Source organism: Sphaerodactylus townsendi, linkage group LG11 (genome assembly GCF_021028975.2).
Source record: "Sphaerodactylus townsendi isolate TG3544 linkage group LG11, MPM_Stown_v2.3, whole genome shotgun sequence".
NCBI classification, from domain to species: domain Eukaryota; kingdom Metazoa; phylum Chordata; class Lepidosauria; order Squamata; family Sphaerodactylidae; genus Sphaerodactylus; species Sphaerodactylus townsendi.
The window spans coordinates 74,846,040-74,864,203 of NC_059435.1; the positions used below are offsets into that span (position 1 = coordinate 74,846,040).

Sequence of the window (18,164 nt, forward strand, 5' to 3'; positions counted from 1 at the left end):
GATTTTGTATTACATCACATGTCGGACACTTCCCAAGCATCTAGGACTGTGTGATGTATCGACGAATAATGCGTGCAGAGCCGAGTAGGGTGGCCTTTTGCAGCTGACATATGGTGATTTTGTCAGCGCCGATTGTTTTTAAGTGCCATCCAAGGTCTTTAGGCACTGCACCCAGTGTGCCGATCACCACTGGGACCACCTTTACTGGTTTGTGCCAGAGTCTTTGTAGTTCAGTCCTTCAATCCTCGTATCGTGTAAGTTTTTCCAGTTGCTTCTCAACAATCCTGCTGTCACCAGGAATTGCAACATCAACTATCTACACTTTCTTTTTTTCCACAATCGTGAGGTCAGGAGTATTGTGTTCCAAAACTTTGTCAGTCTGAATTCGGAAGTCCCAGAGTAGTTTTACGTGTTCATTTTCAGTGACCTTTTCAGGTTTGTGATTCCACCAGTTCTTTGTCACAGGCAGGTGGTGGTGGTGGTGGTGGTTGTTATTTTACCATGCAGTCATATCCAGTCAGAAACAGTAGAAGCGTGACTGTTGTAAAATGCCCTTCATTATGTTGGCAGATACCACAAAGGACTGGCTGCCTGCAGTAATCGTTTGATAAATTTCAGCCTAATAAAGGCTCTAAAATGAGGAAAGGTGGGTTTTATTTCAGATGTTACGGGGAAGAAGTTCCCCTCTAAACTTCTTTCTAACACAGTCTGTGGGGAGGCTAATTCTGGAGCTGAAAATTCATTTTCTTCTGGAGGAACTGTACTTGACTGTACACCTGGTCTGTCAATCTTCTCTTTTTAAAACTTCTGTCTTTTAATTTCACTTCAGGTAAACGGCAGTAAACAGGAAATGAATGCACAGTTGTTCTCGCCATTGTTTGGAGGGATTACAAATACACCGCCCACTGTGGAGTCTCCCCAGTTATACAGCAGCTGGTCAACATGTGCCGACGATACCAATGCCGCTGCTTCGTTGCAAGATGGCTCCCAAAAAAGGTATGATTGGCACTTGGGGGTGCCTTTCCAGACCTCTTCCTGGGCACAGCAATGGAGGCTTCAGTCAGTTGGAAGCATGTAATTTCCAAAAGGTTTTTACATAATGGCAGAATGGCTCCTTAAAACTTCATTAAAAGTTCAGGTTAAGAATATTCCTTTAACACACAGGTGTCAAATTCGCGGCCCTCCAGATGTTATGGACTACATCATGCTGGCAGGGGATGATGGGAACTGTAGTCCATAACATCTGGAGGGCTGCGAGTTTGACACCTATGCTTTAACAGAATACAAGTTGACATTTTTATTTGAGAGCCCTCTTTACTTCATATGTTTAAGTGATCCACCCATCATATTTGCCTTATTACAGTGGTTCTCAACCTTCCTAATCCCGTGACCCTTTAATACAGTTCCTCATGTTGTGGTGACCCCCAACCCTAACATTTATCCATTTTACAGATGGGGAACACAGATGCAGAGAGTCTTAGGCGACCCCTGTGAAAGGGTCGTTCAACCCCCAAAGGGGTCCCGACGCACAGGTTGAGAACTGTTGCCTTATTAAATATGTTGGTTTTTTGTTCAATGAACCGCAACTGTCCATCTCCATCTGTGTCTTGTCTGTCAAGTCCAACATATAAGAAAATGTGATCACCATTTGCCACACAAATAATCCCAGCCTTGTTCCAATAAGAGACTTTTAGGGAGTACATAGCTTAAATGTTACCAATCCCAAAGCTTGTGTCCTCATATTTCAGTGATGGCGAACCTTTTGAGACCGAGTGGCCAAATTGCAACACAAAACCAATTTATTTATCGCAAAGTGCCAACACAGCAATTTAACCTGAATACTGACGTTTTAGTTTAGAAAAAACGGTTGGCCCCAAGGCGTGTGTTACTCAGGAGTAAGCTTGGTGGTAGTCAGTGGTTTGGCTCTGAAGCAACCGTGCAACTCTTCCAACGGGTGAATCACGACCCTAGGAGGGTTTACTCAGAAGGAAGCCCCATTGCCAGCAACCGAGCTTACTCCCAGGTAAAGGATCGCACTTTAGTTCTTTGCATGAAAATCAGTGGGGTTTAACAGCGCTTAACAGGGCAACCTACACTGCTTCCCCAAAACTTGGTCTTAAGTTTAATGCTAATAATTGAGCCCAGCGGCCCAGGCCAGCCTAGATGGGGGGGGGGCACTCTGTTTGCGCGTGCCCACGAAGAGGGCTCTGAGTGCCACCTCTGGCACCCGTGCCATAGGTTCGCCACCACTGTCATATTTATTTGATTATGTGCACTTGTGCTTTAAAAACCTGTAAGAGAGGCTGGGTTGGGGTGAGGGAGGAAGCTGGGAATTCTTCAGTCCAGAAGACAGCTGCCTCTGAGCTTTCCCCCTCTGCGTCACCTCGAAGCCACCACCCCTCCCGCCTCAAAGGGAATATTCTTGTGCCTGAGTAAAGTGCCTCTAATGCGGGGTCTCGTTTTCAGGGCGCAGATAAATCTGTCGTACTCTGGCAGCGGGCCTGACATGTTCGGTTTGGTCTCCAGCATCCTGGAGGAGCCGGACAAGCAAGAACCTGCAGCAGACTGGTAAGCAAACACAGACTGTTTACGTAGAAGTAATTGCCAAGTGGCACGGAAGCTTTGCCGGGACCGTCCCACGGCCCGATTCAAGACATGCTTGCACAGAAGCCAGCCTCGTTGAGTTCAGCAGGGTTTATTTTCATGTGAAGTTTGCACAGCATTGCAGGCTCATGGTCATCCAGCGCAGAGTCAGAGAAGTTGAATTGGACTGAGGTTTAAACTGTTCCCTCTCATATAGAATTATTGGACGGCTGTAATTTTTTTCAAACAGACAAGGATATGTATGCGTTGAAGTCGTTATGGGCGACGCAAGGAATAGGCGAGACGCAGCGATATCATCCGGTGGAGAGAAGCCAGTGGCGATATAGCATGATCCGTGGATCTGGCTACTCTGCCGAGCTGGCGGTCCCTGGCACCTTTTATTAGGGTTTTTGGGAAGGCGGGAGAGTGGGAGAATGTTGCACAATACATGAATCATAGGGGCTGCGTACTTGCGGGAGGAAACATTCCTGTCTGGGCCTAATCCATACCTGGGGGTATGCACCTTTTGTCCCTTTGTCCAGGATATCTTGTGACCTGTGAGTCACGAGGGTCTTGTGACCGGTGAGAGTGCTTGCCCAGAGGGCAACAGATGGTGCAGGCATTCCTGTGCTTTGTCTGAAGCTCTGCTGGGTTTGCTGGCTCACCTCTACATCGCGTTACAACAGAAACAAAGTGAAAACACATTTTCCATTCATGTTTCCAAACAGAGTTTATTTATCTTGACCTTGAGAGCCAACATGGTGTAGTGGTTAAGAGCAGGTGCACTCTAATCTGGAGAACCGGGTTTGATTCCCTGCTCTGCCACTTGAGCTGTGGAGGTTTGTCTGGTGAACCAGATTAGCTTGTTCACTCCAACACTTGCCAGCTGGGTGACCTTGGGCTAGTCACAGTTCTTCGGAGCTCTCTCAGCCCCAGCCACCTCACAGGGTGTTTGTTGTTAGAGCAGAGGAGCAGGGAAAGGAGTTTGTAAGCCCCTTTGAGTCTCCTTACAGGAGAGAAAGGGGGGATATAAATCCAAACTCTTCTTCTTCGTTATGCCCAACTTGTCTGAATCCCTCCCTCGTATAATTAAAATTGTTACTAGAGTTACCACAAAGAATTTAACTGATTCTTTTTTGATGTGCTCAGAGTAAAAGTATCTCTTTGGAATTTAAGAATATTCGTGTTGCTTATGGATTGTAATTAAAATAGTAGCTGAGAGCTGTGTAAAGAATTTTTCAAGTCCGACCACGCGTAAGCTAGCTTCCTATGTTGTGTTGACAGAACAAAATATTTAGTATTAAAACATTTGTCCGTTTCAGGAACGCTCTTTCAAGATTGTTTCCGCCCATGTGGTCAACTGACTCAGAAAACAGTTTCTCAGGGCTTTTTCCTAAAAATATTTTGGAAAACAAAGATCTCGCTACCCTGGCTGACATCCAGCACCCTTATGAAGGAAACTTGAGAGAGGCGTGCTCCACAGAATCTTTAAAGAAAGACTTGGATGGTTTCCCCCTCCCGGGCTCCTGGCATGCGCTTTCCCACCCTTGCCCGCAGTCTCCCGAAAAGATGTTCGGGGATGCCGCTCCCTCAAACAAGGTTTTCAAACAGCGTGGGATCAATCAGCCAGACAGTCTGGAGTATCAGAACACGCGCAGTTATGACAAGCAATCAAATAGTGACGGCGGAAGGAGCCTTGTGGATTTCAGCACTTTCTCATCTCAAGTTAGAGTAAAAGGTATCGCTCACAAAGAATATCCAAAAATGGATGAAGCAAGAGGAGCGCTTGGGGGAAGCGACCGAGAAGGACCACGCCAGTACTTCAGCCAGCTGTCCAATAATTCTTCCTCTGACGGCATTTGGGACCTAGTGGGCCAAGAAAACAGCTTGTCTTCTGAAGGATACCCGAATTTCCCCGCTGCTCATGGATCACAGCAGTTTGGTTTTCCGCCCCTTTACGTTTGCACGCCAGCATCTAATAAAGAAAACACCTTTCCTAATGGAGCAAATACAAAACTGCAGGAAACGCTCCCACCAAACACCCGTCATCCTATTAGTACGGAAGCAACCTTATGCAATACTGAATGTAAAATCCCAGCGTGTCCTCCAAAAGCATCCTGTAATACCTTGCCTCTAAAACCAGCTCCACAGAAAACAAATTCGTCTTACAATGGATACACGTGGTTGGATGCTAAAATACTGAATGCCTCGACTGCATCGTGCGTCGCTTACAGGAAGCCAACGGACTCTCAGCCGCCTTCAGCTCACTCAAATAGGTCTTCTGCTAATCAGCCTGCGGTCCGGCCTGCCTATTCACAGATTTCGCTTGCCTCTCCTTCGAGGAAAGACGGGAAACTGCAAATGTCCAATAACATTCCCAATGGCTCAGTTTTTTCCAGCTCTTTAGAGAAACAGAAAAAACCTAGCCCTATTGGACATGCCCAGCACGATTCCTCCATGACTTCAGAAGGACTCTATGGTAAAATACCCGTCAGCGCCCCCTCCAGCCGGTTATCACCGCAGTATTCTGCAAATCACAGATTTCATAATAAGCCAAGTCGGTTCAATGCTAATGAAAGAACACAGAATGAGGGAAAAGGTAAAAATAATGGGATTCTGTACCCAGGCTATGCAGGTCCCAATCGAGCTCAGCTTGATGCGTTGAGAAGGAAACAAGATCAGAACGGGAGCAGCTTGGCCGACTTCATCAATCCTTCTTTCCTTCCACTTTTCCCGTTAGCATCTGGCTATAAGCACACGCCCGGTTTCCCTCCGTTCGTCCCTCCTCCTTTTCCGGCACAAACAAACGTTGCCTTTTCTCCGCTGCTCTTCCCCTTTTCTGAACTGGTCGACCTTTTCCACTACGATGATTTTCACCACTTGAGCCCCTTTGTGAACGATCTGTTCTGTGCAGAAATGTCCGCGCCGTGCTTTGCCTTTCCCCCTCCTCTGAATGGCTACCGGCCTCCCAAGAACCGTAGCGGACCCGCAAATGAGCTCCATATCCACCTGGAAGAGTGTTATGACCAGTGGAGAGCGCTCGAGAGGGAACGGAAGAAGGTCAGTGTAACGGAAGAGCTGGCTTCTCTGCCACTCTTTCATAAGATACGTAGGTTGGGATTTTGTTATTAAGCATGCAAAAATCACTGAAAACGAAACGGTTTTTGGAAAAATATATATAGACGTTTATTGAGTCCTGCACCTGCTCAATAAACTGAAAATGCAAAAGCAAAAGTTAAAACAATAACTTAAAATTTATGGTAGCATAGCTTTCTTACACAAAAATGCAAGCAGAGACTAACAACCTAAAACACAGATAGATAACAGGCAGAGTTTTCAAACAGAGCAACAGCCAGCATAAAGAGGTATAGAAAGAGAGAGATAAACTAATGAACTGCTGAAAGGCAAATTATACAGAAATTGTCTGTCAGCTGATATAAACGGACCAATCATTCTTTTTTGATAATTAGCTGAGTCAGCTTGGCAAAAATCAAAAGTTGCTAACAGGTGTTACTCATTTGAGTCCTAACTAAAAGGAACATGCTCTACAGCTGGGGCTCTACACTTAGCCAAACAAGCTACTAAAATAGAGAAATTTAAAATGGTAGACTCAATTTCTCTACAGTCAGTAATATCATCCACACGAAGTTTAAATCTCACGAGTAGTGAAAGGTATAAGTGGAGATTTTAGCTGCGAAAGGAGCGAGTTAGATTTGGCGTGGTGTAGTGGCTAAGAGCAGGTGGATTCTAATCTGGAAAACCGGCTTTGATTCCCCACTCCTCCACCTGAGTGGTAGCAGCTTATCTGGTGAACCAGGTGTGTTTCTGCACTCCTACATTCCTGCTGGGTGCCCTGGGGCTAGTCCCTGTTCTCTCAGAACTCTCTCAGCCCCACCTGCCTCACAAGGTGTCTGTTGTGGGGAGAGGGAGGGAAAGGAGCTTGTAAGTCACCTTGAGTCTCCTTAAGAACAGAAAGGGAGGATATAAATCCAGAATCTTCTTGGTTATGTGCTGTTCTGGTACTGAATCTTCCCTTGGCAAAATGATGTGATGCAGCCGCCAAGAGAGCCAATGCGATACTGAGCAACATCAGTAGCCCTTGCAGGCCAACTAGATTTCCAGGTTATCGGCTTTCAAGAGTCAACACTCCCTTCGTCAGAGTTGCAGGCTATGAAGGGCCCTTGAACTGAAATGGACTTTTTCCAATACACAGTAAATTTAAAATTCTGCATTTAATGTAAATGACATGAATCAAATAGTGGCAAATTTGTTTACTTTTAGTGTTTATTTTGCACCTTGCATTTCATAATTTGGGGAATTTATCAATACTGGATCACTTCACAAGGTAGCAGGTGTAGTGTCAAGAGCTGCAGACTCTAATCTGGAGGACTGGGTTTGTTTCACTGCTCCTCCACATGAAGACTTTGGACTGGGCACAGTTCTCACCGAACTCTCTCAACCCCACCCACCTCACATGGTGTCTGTTGTGGGGAGAGGAAAGGAAGGGAGTTTGTAAGCTGCCTTGTGTCTTTTTACAGGAGAGAAAGTCATAATTCTCTCAGAACTCTCAGCCCCGCCTACCTCACAAGGAGCCTGTTGTGGAGAGTGGAAGGGAACGGGTTTGTAAGCCACTTTGAGACTCCTTATGGTTGAGAAAAGCAGAGTACAAATCTGAACTCATCTTCTATGCTTTGAAGATGTATAACTAAAATCATGAGGCCTAGTACATAAGCCTATTACATGAGGCCTAGTACATGAGGAGAGGCTGCAGTGTTTGGGACTCTTTAGTTTGGAGAGGAGACGTCTGAGGGGGGATATGATTGAAGTCTATAAAATTATGCATGGGGTAGAAAATGTTGACAGAGAGAAATTTTTCTCTCTTTCTCACAATACTAGAACCAGGGGGCATTCCTTGAAAATGCTGGGGGGAAGAATTAGGACTAATAAAAAGGAAACACTTCTTCACACAACGTGTGATTGGTGTTTGGAACATGCTGCCACAGGAGGTGGTGATGGCCACTAACCTGGATAGCTTTGAAAGGGGCTTGGACAGATTTATGGAGGAGAAGTCGATCTATGGCTCCCAATCTTGATCCTCTTTGATCTGAGATTGCAAATGCCGTAACAGACCAGGTGCTCGGGAGCAACAGCCGCAGAAGGCCATTGCTTTCACTTCCTGCATGTGAGCTCCCAATGGCACCTGGTGGGCCACTGCGAGTAGCAGAGTGCTGGGCTAGATGGACTCTGGTCTGATCCAGCAGGCTAGTTCTTATGATCTTAAGCCATTGATGAATCAGATGGCAGATCCATGCAGTCTCCATTTTACTTCCAGCGGTAGCAGGACAGAAGTTCCCCAGCAGAATATGAAGCACATAGCCCGTCTTCTTTGTTCTCCCCCCGGCACATAACTGGAATTCAGAACCATGACTCCATTTCGTTTCCTGTAAGGAAAAAAAAGTTTGAATTATCTGGCTCCCCCCCCCCACCCCCCCCCCCCCCCACCCCCCCCCCCCCCCCCCCCCCCCACCCCCCGCCCCCCCCCCCCCCCCCCCCCCCCCCCCCCCCCCCCCCCCACACCCACCCCCCCCCCCCCCCCCCCCCCCCCCCCCCCCCCCCCCCCACCCCCCCCACCCCCCCCCCCCCCCCCCCACCCCCCCCCCCCCACCCCCCCCCCCCCCCACCCCCCCCCCCCCCCACCCCCCCCCCCCCCCACCCCCCCCCCCCCCCACCCCCCCCCCCCCCCACCCCCCCCCCCCCCCACCCCCCCCCCCCCCCACCCCCCCCCCCCCCCACCCCCCCCCCCCCCCACCCCCCCCCCCCCCCACCCCCCCCCCCCCCCACCCCCCCCCCCCCCCACCCCCCCCCCCCCCCACCCCCCCCCCCCCCCACCCCCCCCCCCCCCCACCCCCCCCCCCCCCCACCCCCCCCCCCCCCCACCCCCCCCCCCCCCCACCCCCCCCCCCCCCCACCCCCCCCCCCCCCCACCCCCCCCCCCCCCCACCCCCCCCCCCCCCCACCCCCCCCCCCCCCCACCCCCCCCCCCCCCCACCCCCCCCCCCCCCCACCCCCCCCCCCCCCCACCCCCCCCCCCCCCCACCCCCCCCCCCCCCCACCCCCCCCCCCCCCCACCCCCCCCCCCCCCCACCCCCCCCCCCCCCCACCCCCCCCCCCCCCCACCCCCCCCCCCCCCCACCCCCCCCCCCCCCCACCCCCCCCCCCCCCCACCCCCCCCCCCCCCCACCCCCCCCCCCCCCCACCCCCCCCCCCCCCCACCCCCCCCCCCCCCCACCCCCCCCCCCCCCCACCCCCCCCCCCCCCCACCCCCCCCCCCCCCCACCCCCCCCCCCCCCCACCCCCCCCCCCCCCCACCCCCCCCCCCCCCCACCCCCCCCCCCCCCCACCCCCCCCCCCCCCCACCCCCCCCCCCCCCCACCCCCCCCCCCCCCCACCCCCCCCCCCCCCCACCCCCCCCCCCCCCCACCCCCCCCCCCCCCCACCCCCCCCCCCCCCCACCCCCCCCCCCCCCCACCCCCCCCCCCCCCCACCCCCCCCCCCCCCCACCCCCCCCCCCCCCCACCCCCCCCCCCCCCCACCCCCCCCCCCCCCCACCCCCCCCCCCCCCCACCCCCCCCCCCCCCCACCCCCCCCCCCCCCCACCCCCCCCCCCCCCCACCCCCCCCCCCCCCCACCCCCCCCCCCCCCCACCCCCCCCCCCCCCCACCCCCCCCCCCCCCCACCCCCCCCCCCCCCCACCCCCCCCCCCCCCCACCCCCCCCCCCCCCCACCCCCCCCCCCCCCCACCCCCCCCCCCCCCCACCCCCCCCCCCCCCCACCCCCCCCCCCCCCCACCCCCCCCCCCCCCCACCCCCCCCCCCCCCCACCCCCCCCCCCCCCCACCCCCCCCCCCCCCCACCCCCCCCCCCCCCCACCCCCCCCCCCCCCCACCCCCCCCCCCCCCCACCCCCCCCCCCCCCCACCCCCCCCCCCCCCCACCCCCCCCCCCCCCCACCCCCCCCCCCCCCCACCCCCCCCCCCCCCCACCCCCCCCCCCCCCCACCCCCCCCCCCCCCCACCCCCCCCCCCCCCCACCCCCCCCCCCCCCCACCCCCCCCCCCCCCCACCCCCCCCCCCCCCCACCCCCCCCCCCCCCCACCCCCCCCCCCCCCCACCCCCCCCCCCCCCCACCCCCCCCCCCCCCCACCCCCCCCCCCCCCCACCCCCCCCCCCCCCCACCCCCCCCCCCCCCCACCCCCCCCCCCCCCCACCCCCCCCCCCCCCCACCCCCCCCCCCCCCCACCCCCCCCCCCCCCCACCCCCCCCCCCCCCCACCCCCCCCCCCCCCCACCCCCCCCCCCCCCCACCCCCCCCCCCCCCCACCCCCCCCCCCCCCCACCCCCCCCCCCCCCCACCCCCCCCCCCCCCCACCCCCCCCCCCCCCCACCCCCCCCCCCCCCCACCCCCCCCCCCCCCCACCCCCCCCCCCCCCCACCCCCCCCCCCCCCCACCCCCCCCCCCCCCCACCCCCCCCCCCCCCCACCCCCCCCCCCCCCCACCCCCCCCCCCCCCCACCCCCCCCCCCCCCCACCCCCCCCCCCCCCCACCCCCCCCCCCCCCCACCCCCCCCCCCCCCCACCCCCCCCCCCCCCCACCCCCCCCCCCCCCCACCCCCCCCCCCCCCCACCCCCCCCCCCCCCCACCCCCCCCCCCCCCCACCCCCCCCCCCCCCCACCCCCCCCCCCCCCCACCCCCCCCCCCCCCCACCCCCCCCCCCCCCCACCCCCCCCCCCCCCCACCCCCCCCCCCCCCCACCCCCCCCCCCCCCCACCCCCCCCCCCCCCCACCCCCCCCCCCCCCCACCCCCCCCCCCCCCCACCCCCCCCCCCCCCCACCCCCCCCCCCCCCCACCCCCCCCCCCCCCCACCCCCCCCCCCCCCCACCCCCCCCCCCCCCCACCCCCCCCCCCCCCCACCCCCCCCCCCCCCCACCCCCCCCCCCCCCCACCCCCCCCCCCCCCCACCCCCCCCCCCCCCCACCCCCCCCCCCCCCCACCCCCCCCCCCCCCCACCCCCCCCCCCCCCCACCCCCCCCCCCCCCCACCCCCCCCCCCCCCCACCCCCCCCCCCCCCCACCCCCCCCCCCCCCCACCCCCCCCCCCCCCCACCCCCCCCCCCCCCCACCCCCCCCCCCCCCCACCCCCCCCCCCCCCCACCCCCCCCCCCCCCCACCCCCCCCCCCCCCCACCCCCCCCCCCCCCCACCCCCCCCCCCCCCCACCCCCCCCCCCCCCCACCCCCCCCCCCCCCCACCCCCCCCCCCCCCCACCCCCCCCCCCCCCCACCCCCCCCCCCCCCCACCCCCCCCCCCCCCCACCCCCCCCCCCCCCCACCCCCCCCCCCCCCCACCCCCCCCCCCCCCCACCCCCCCCCCCCCCCACCCCCCCCCCCCCCCACCCCCCCCCCCCCCCACCCCCCCCCCCCATATTATTATTATCATCTCTTGACGTTTCGCCTGCATCTGTGGATCCTCTGAAGATGCCAGCCACAGATGCAGGCGAAACGTCAGGAGAGAATGCTGCTAGAACACGGCCATACAGCCCGGAAACCACACAGCACCCCAGTGATTCCAGCCATGAAAGCCTTCAACAATACAGTCTCAAAGCGGCTTACAAGCTCCTTCCCTTCCTCGCTTGACAATAGACATCTCGTGGGAATCAAACCCAGTTCTCCAGATTAGAGCCCACCGCTTTTAACCATTACATCATGCTGGCTGTAAAATCAGAAGCTGGTAGTAAAATCAGATGCTTAGGCGGAAAAAGTAGGCTAGAAATGACAGGTATGGTAAAACGTACAAAAACAGTGCCTTTTTTAAACAGTATTTTAAAAGAACCAGCAAACAGCCACCAGGGGGCCTTAGACACTTTCCAAATTTTAGTTTTCTTTTTCTTAAGTCCAGGAGAGAATGCTGAATCAAGGAATTTATTTACTTTCTTCATTGGAACACTGCCTTTCTCCCCAGCAGGGACTCAGAGTGGCTTGCTACATCCTCCCTCCTCCATTTTATCACAGCAACCCTGTGAAATAGGTTGATAGTGTATTATTATTGTTGTTGTTGTTGTTGTTGTAGATTTCACAGCTGCCAGATCTTTAGCTGGTTGTTGGCCTTCATTACAATTTGAGCCTCACCCAGAGGCCTAGGAAGTTGTAATGTATCAGCGTAATATTCCCAAGTTTGGGCGATTCTGTTTTAAGCAGGGCTTTCTAGTCAATTCGAAGATGTTCTTATGCTGCCCTAGCAAGTTTTTGGGATGGTCGCCTAGCTATCGATTTCACTACCACATTATTATTATTATTATTATTATTATTATTATTATTATTATTATTATTATTATTATTATTATTATTATTATTATTATTATTATTATACCAGCTGGAAATTAGGAACTTTTTTTTTACAGTAAGAGTTTTTTACAGTAACAGAGACATTATTAATGCCCCGCCCCCGGAATGCCCGGCAAGCCCCCGTCGTGCCCCGCCCAGCCCCATTGGTGCTACGCCACTGTTTGAATCCCAGCACCATGGGAACCTGTTGCTAAAATTTTTGGATCCCACCACTGGCTTCGTCTTCCATCCCCTGCCCGCACCTTGCAATTCAAAGCCAATGAACTGTCTCATCCCTGAATTGTTCTTGACTCTATTCAGACTTGTGTGGTTAAGATATTTCTCCCCCCTCCCCCCACCCCAGAGCAATTGACAAAATAAACAGCATTAAGACGACCTTGAAACAGAGATGCCGAATGTACAGGAAGAAACTTTTGAGACCGAGGCATGTGGCCACTCCCATTAAAACACTATTTTTAAAAATCGGTGGAAAACGTTACTAAAAAAAGACCAACCCGGACACAGGATGTAATTTGTAAAGCCATGCTCCTAATCAAGTCTGGGAGGATTCTCTCTGTGTTGAAGATTAAAATTCTGGCAAGACTTGAAAGCATTCGGAAGGCTTCCCCTGTGCCATTAAAAATACATGTCACAGAGAGATAAGTCATATCTCCTAAAGATATCCAAGTGTGCAGGGGTAGTAGAATCAAACAGTAAAACTTCCCCTGAAGTTCTGGCTGTTGAAGTATGTGGGCGCATGCATGTGTGAATGCTTCCCTTCCCAAATACACAGATGCACATCTCTATAGGTAGAAAGCTACAATGAACAGAAGACAGGATCTGCTATCTACAAGCAAAGGCTTTTTTCCCCCATTGCAGAATTCTTTGGATACTTTAGTGCACAGGTGTCAAACTCGTGGCCCTCCAGATGTTATGGACTACAGTTCCCATCATTACCTGCCAGCATAATGCTGTTATGGACTACAGTTCCCATCATTACCTGCCAGCATAATGCTGGCAGGGGGTGATGGGAACTGTAGTCCATAACATCTGGAGGGCCACGAGTTTGACACCCATGCTTTAGTGGCATTGGCAACTGAGAGCATATATTTCTGCAAAGATTTTTCTACAGACTTCTACGCTCAATTTAAGGCACTGGCCATTACTTCTGCATTCCTGGAGAGCTCTGGTCTTTGGAAAATTTGAGACTCAGTATGGTGTAGTGGTGAAGAGCAGTGGACGCTAATCTGGAGAACCGCACTCGATAACCCACTCCTCAACACGAACAGCTGACTCTAATCTGGTGAACCAGGTTTAAGCTCCACTCTTCCACGTGAGTGGTAGACTCTAATCTGGAGAACTAGCTCTACCACTTCCCCCGGTTTTGGCCCATTCCAACCCCAGCATTCTAGCTGGTTTACGTTAGGAAAATACCCCAATGAATATTTATTTATTTATTATTTATTCCCTCTACAAAATTTTAATGCATTTGAAGAAGAAGAAGAGTTTGGATGTATATCCCCCCTTTCTCTCCTGCAGGAGACTCAAAGGGGCTGACAATCTCCTTGCCCTTCCCCCCTCACAACAAACACCCTGTGAGGTGGGTGGGGCTGAGAGAGCTCCGAGAAGCTGTGACTAGCCCAAGGTCACCCAGCTGGCATGTGTGGGAGTGCACAGGCTAATCTGAATTCCCCAGATAAGCCTCCACAGCTCAGGCGGCAGAGCGGGGAATCAAACCCAGTTCCTCCAGATTAGATACATGAGCTCTTAACCTCCTACGCCACTGCTGCTCCTGATGCAAATGTGCCACGTAAAATTACTGTTATATAATCCTGCCGCATAAAACACAACTCTTCAGTTCTGTCCCATTGCAGAAATAATGTTCGAAAGAAAGAAAGAAAGAAAGAAAGGTTTACCTTGTTTGTACCTGTGCCTATGATAATCTCTAATATTTCCAATTCGGCTTCTGGGAACAACCTCTAGCGGGTTTGTAAAAATGCATCATGGCGAATTATCAGTCTCCCAAATCTCCATAACGTCTGGCTCTGGGGTCTTTCGAGTGTTGCAGCCACCTACTCGTTTAGCCGGGTGTGGTGTTGGAGGCCCCCAGGGGAGCTCTCCTTCAGACTTGGCTCTTCTGGATGACAGCCTCCACAAGGGCAGAGGTCAGCCTGGCAGAAGGTGAGCGATGTTCACTTTCCTTCTCGATCTTTTATACAGCCTCTTCAGATGCCTTCTAGAAGGCTGAGTCCAGAAGACTGCTCAAAACAAGCACTCCAAGAGAATGTGGCCCTCTTCTTGAGAACTTTCATAAATCCTGCAAAACATCAAAGATCTGAAAACAGTTCCAGTGGGGGAGTGACAGTTCATCCTTGTTCTAGCCTCTTCCTTGTGACTTCACATTGCTTTATGCATCCCCCCTAATGTTGTACTGGAAACTTAGCTACGCTTAGCTCAGTTTCCTGGAACAGCCATGCTCAGGGGTAGGGAACCTGTGGCTCGAGAGCCACATGCGGCTCTTCTGCCCTTGCACTGCGGCTCCACGAGCTGAGCCGCTGGCTTCATCCTTGTCCGCCCTGCAGGCAGCAGGGCGGGCGCACCAATTGCCCACAGCTGGCTGGGCCGCACCATGGGCTTCCCCTCTCGCCTGCCCCGTGGGAGCAGGGTGGGCGCTTTCCCGGCGGCGCTTTCACACTTCAGCAAAACCTCTACTACGTCTTATTTTCAGGGGATGTCTTATATTTGGGGAAACAGGGTATCATTATTATTATTTCAATTTTAGAAGAAGAAGAAGAAGAAGAAGAAGAAGAAGAAGAAGAAGAGGAGGAGGAGGAGGAGGAGGAGGAGGAGTTTGGATTTATATCCCCCCTTTCTCTCCTGCAGGAGACTCAAAGGGGCTTACAATCTCCTTGCCCTTCCCCCCTCACAACAAACATCCTGTGAGGTAGGTGGGGCTGAGAAATTTAAACCGCTCTCCCTTGTCGAATGGGACTCAGAACAGTCAATATCAATAAACTATACAAGGTTAGAACATATGTCCTTAAAACTTCAACCCTATGGCGCCCTTCCTTTTACATCTGTGAGGGTACAGTGGATAACAAAACATTAAAAGGAACATAAAAGCATAACTTAAATGAACATGAAAGAGGAAAGGCCAGCTTAGACTACCACTGCTGTTCTCAAACATAGGCCAGGTGGAGTAACTCCGTCTTACAGGCCCTGCGGGACTGTGACGCAGACTTATGGTAAACGAAGACCAACAGGCAATCTTCAGGGCACACAGAACTAAAAACTCTTTTCTAGGAATAAATCCTACTGAAAAAAATGGGACCTGTTTAGAATTGTTTCTTAAAGTAAGGAGTCAGTGATTTTTAGGAGACTGATGCCACACACTATTTTTTACACAGGAGTTCACAATTTAAAACAAAGGGTCTGTGCAGCCCTGGCCCATGGGTGTGGAAAAGTCTCCCACCAAATCAAAGGCCCTTCTGCACATGCAGAATAATGCACTTTCAATGCCCTTCGAAACTGGATTTTACTGTGCGGAATAGTGAAATCCACTTTCAAACAATTGTGAAAGTGGATTGAATGAGCATTATTCTGCGTGTGCGGAAGGGAAGGGGCCAAAGGGTCACACTTTTACCCTTTGGATTTAGGTACAAAAAGGATCATGGATGAAATGGTCAAATACAGGACCAGAACCATCAATTGTGAATGGGGCACACAGGCAAACAGCTGGCTTTCCCCCCACAACAGAGGAATAGCTAAAGGTGGGAGGCAAGCTGTCAATGTTGCTGTTGGGAAGTCTAACTGCACATTCGGCATTCACAATACTTTTATGCTATGTATCTAAGCTCAAAACATAAACTGAATGGGTTCAAAGACTTTGGCCAAGGCTGGAGTACTGATCTCCCAAATAGGCCCAACAGCTTTTGTGATGGCTCCATCCCAAACTAAACAAGTGAACAAGAATTTGGAAATCTTTTTTCCAATTGATGGGCAACCCCAGAAGTTACTTAATCCCTAAGCAAGATCTTTTGCAAACTGAGCAAGATCTTTTACAGCCACTGCTACCTCCCAGATTCTTGAATCAGAGTCTGAACTCAGGACTTCCTGCATGCCAAGCAACTTCTCTAAAAAAAGCCCCACTTCTAATCATTACACCACCCTGCTTCGGAATCATGCAGAGACACAACAGGCACCCATTCTGCAGGATGGGTATTCCGGGCTCACAAAAAATCTTTAGTCTACTGGCAGCCAAGTGTCAGGGGGCATATTTTGCAAGTCTGACGAACAGAGCCGTCATTAATCTGGCTGCCTTTCATGAACTGCATCCGTGTTGTGTCTCTGAACGAATCACTGATCTGGCTCTAACTATGAGCATACCAAGGTTTTTACCACTGAACATTCGCAAATGGATCCGCTCACCTGTACAGAATGACGTCATACAAGCACCGCCCCTGGGCGTTGAGGAGGTGCGCGTATTGCGCGCGAGGCGCTTCCGAGGCCCCGCCCACCGCCGCCAGCCGCGCCACGTCATTGGTCAGCAAGCCCTGGAGGAAGGGCTCGGTCTCCGGGCCTTGGAGTCGAAGCAGAGCGCGGTTGAGCGCGAAGCAGTCGGTCGTCGGGCCCGTCGCCTCCGCCCCGCCGAGGCCTCTCGTGGCCGGCAGGCGCAGGCCGCGGGGAAGGCCCCGCAGCGCCCCGCTCGCCCTCACCAACATGGCGGCCGGAGGGAAACCGCCGAGACAAAAGGCGTCGCCCTCCCCGCCGACATCTTGTGTGTGGCGGAGGGCGGTGAGGCGTTCAGCTAGGACCGAGTGCGCATGCGCCTCGACACCCTCTGCCGGCCGTTCGGTGAAGGGGATGCGGGTCGGCTGCCTCAAGCCCCGCCTCTTGGTCGGCCTACCAATCAGAGACGAGTGGGTGGAGACTGGTCTTTAGTGCAGCACGTGTGGCTAGACATAATTATTAATTAAATTTGTATATGTGATGTTATATATACGATTAACCAATATATAGTTATATATCATTAATAACTAAAGGATTGTGTGTGGGGGTGTGTGTATGGATTTAGATATATTGTCATATTGTGTCTTGAATTAATTTGTATTACTGTTTATCAAATTATATGATAATTTGCATTGATATTGTAATCGGTATTATTATTGCATTTTTCTTTTTTGTGTTGTATTGTTTGCTATGGTTGTGCTGAAGCAATAAAGTTATACAGTTCCAGTGTTAGAATGGGTTAAAAACAGCTCTGCAATTTCTTGGGCTATATTTTTTTTCTTCTGCGTAACAGAACTGATAAGCAGCCAACCACCTTCCCCAGTACCATACTGGTCTGGCAAGCCAACCACAGGCTTGCCAGTCCAGGCAACCAGCCCTCACTCCCAATCTGAACTGGTGAGTCACACCCCGCCAGTGCCAATAGGAACTGGGGAGCCTGCTGCGAGCTCGTCAGTTGAGGTAGTCATCCCAGTGCTGATCTGGGCATTCGCATTACTGGGACGTGTATCTTCCATCTCAGTTACAGAATTGTGAAGAAGATGAACCACTCAGTGGCTGAGATACCCACAATGAGATCTCGGTTTTACCGGATCAGAATTTTTCTGGTTGTATTTTTAAAATTGTATTTAATCTGGTTGTATTTTTTTAAACTGTGCCTCTGTGTACAGTATCTAATCAAAGCCGACAACCCTGGGCAGATAGACCTCATTTCCACCATATGAAAAACAAATCAAAAGTTTAATTCCGTTTTATTAGTATTGGAAATGGAAAAATCCAACCACATTGCATTTGTTTTTTCTTCAAATGTTCTACCATTCTAAGTACAATCTGGAACTAACATTTGCCCTGACATATATTTACAAACGGTCTATTGTATACACAAAATGTTTCTCATACAACATACAAGTTAGTACAAAAAAAACCCCTAGAAACTTCATAACGGTATAGATTTTTATGGCCTTTTAGATAAATTTCAAGTATTTTCCAGTGCAATGGAATGTGAGCAACAAGGTAATTTTTTCCCCCTTGTTCTATTTTGGTTTCTAAATATTGGACCATTTTTAAGCTGTATGAACTATTGTAGTGTCCTGTATGAAAGTCTGGAAATTGTAGTAGGGTACAGTGCTTTCTCTCTGATAACATCTCTCTCTCTCTGCCTTGGAAAACTACAGTTCCCAGTGTTCCTTGGATAGAA

The 18,164-nt window shown here is 53.6% G+C and overlaps 2 protein-coding genes across 2 annotated transcripts; one reads left to right on the forward strand and one right to left on the reverse strand.

Moving 5' to 3' along the window:
• The first annotated feature begins 827 nt into the window (after positions 1-827).
• On the forward strand, positions 828-14,144 carry LOC125440652 (meiosis-specific coiled-coil domain-containing protein MEIOC-like). The gene is made up of 4 exons (XM_048510509.1): positions 828-996; positions 2,467-2,568; positions 3,906-5,692; positions 14,020-14,144. The coding sequence occupies exons 1-4, from the start codon at positions 851-853 to the stop codon at positions 14,142-14,144; spliced, it is 2,160 nt and encodes a 719-aa protein (XP_048366466.1). The 5' UTR covers positions 828-850.
• IBA57 (iron-sulfur cluster assembly factor IBA57) lies at positions 13,874-16,783 on the reverse strand. Its single transcript, XM_048511485.1, has 2 exons — positions 16,388-16,783; positions 13,874-14,276 (listed from the first exon to the last, which is right to left on the reverse strand). Exons 1-2 carry the CDS (start codon positions 16,678-16,680, stop codon positions 14,222-14,224), a joined length of 348 nt encoding a protein of 115 aa, XP_048367442.1. The 5' UTR covers positions 16,681-16,783; the 3' UTR covers positions 13,874-14,221.
• Positions 16,784-18,164: the final 1,381 nt, after the last annotated feature.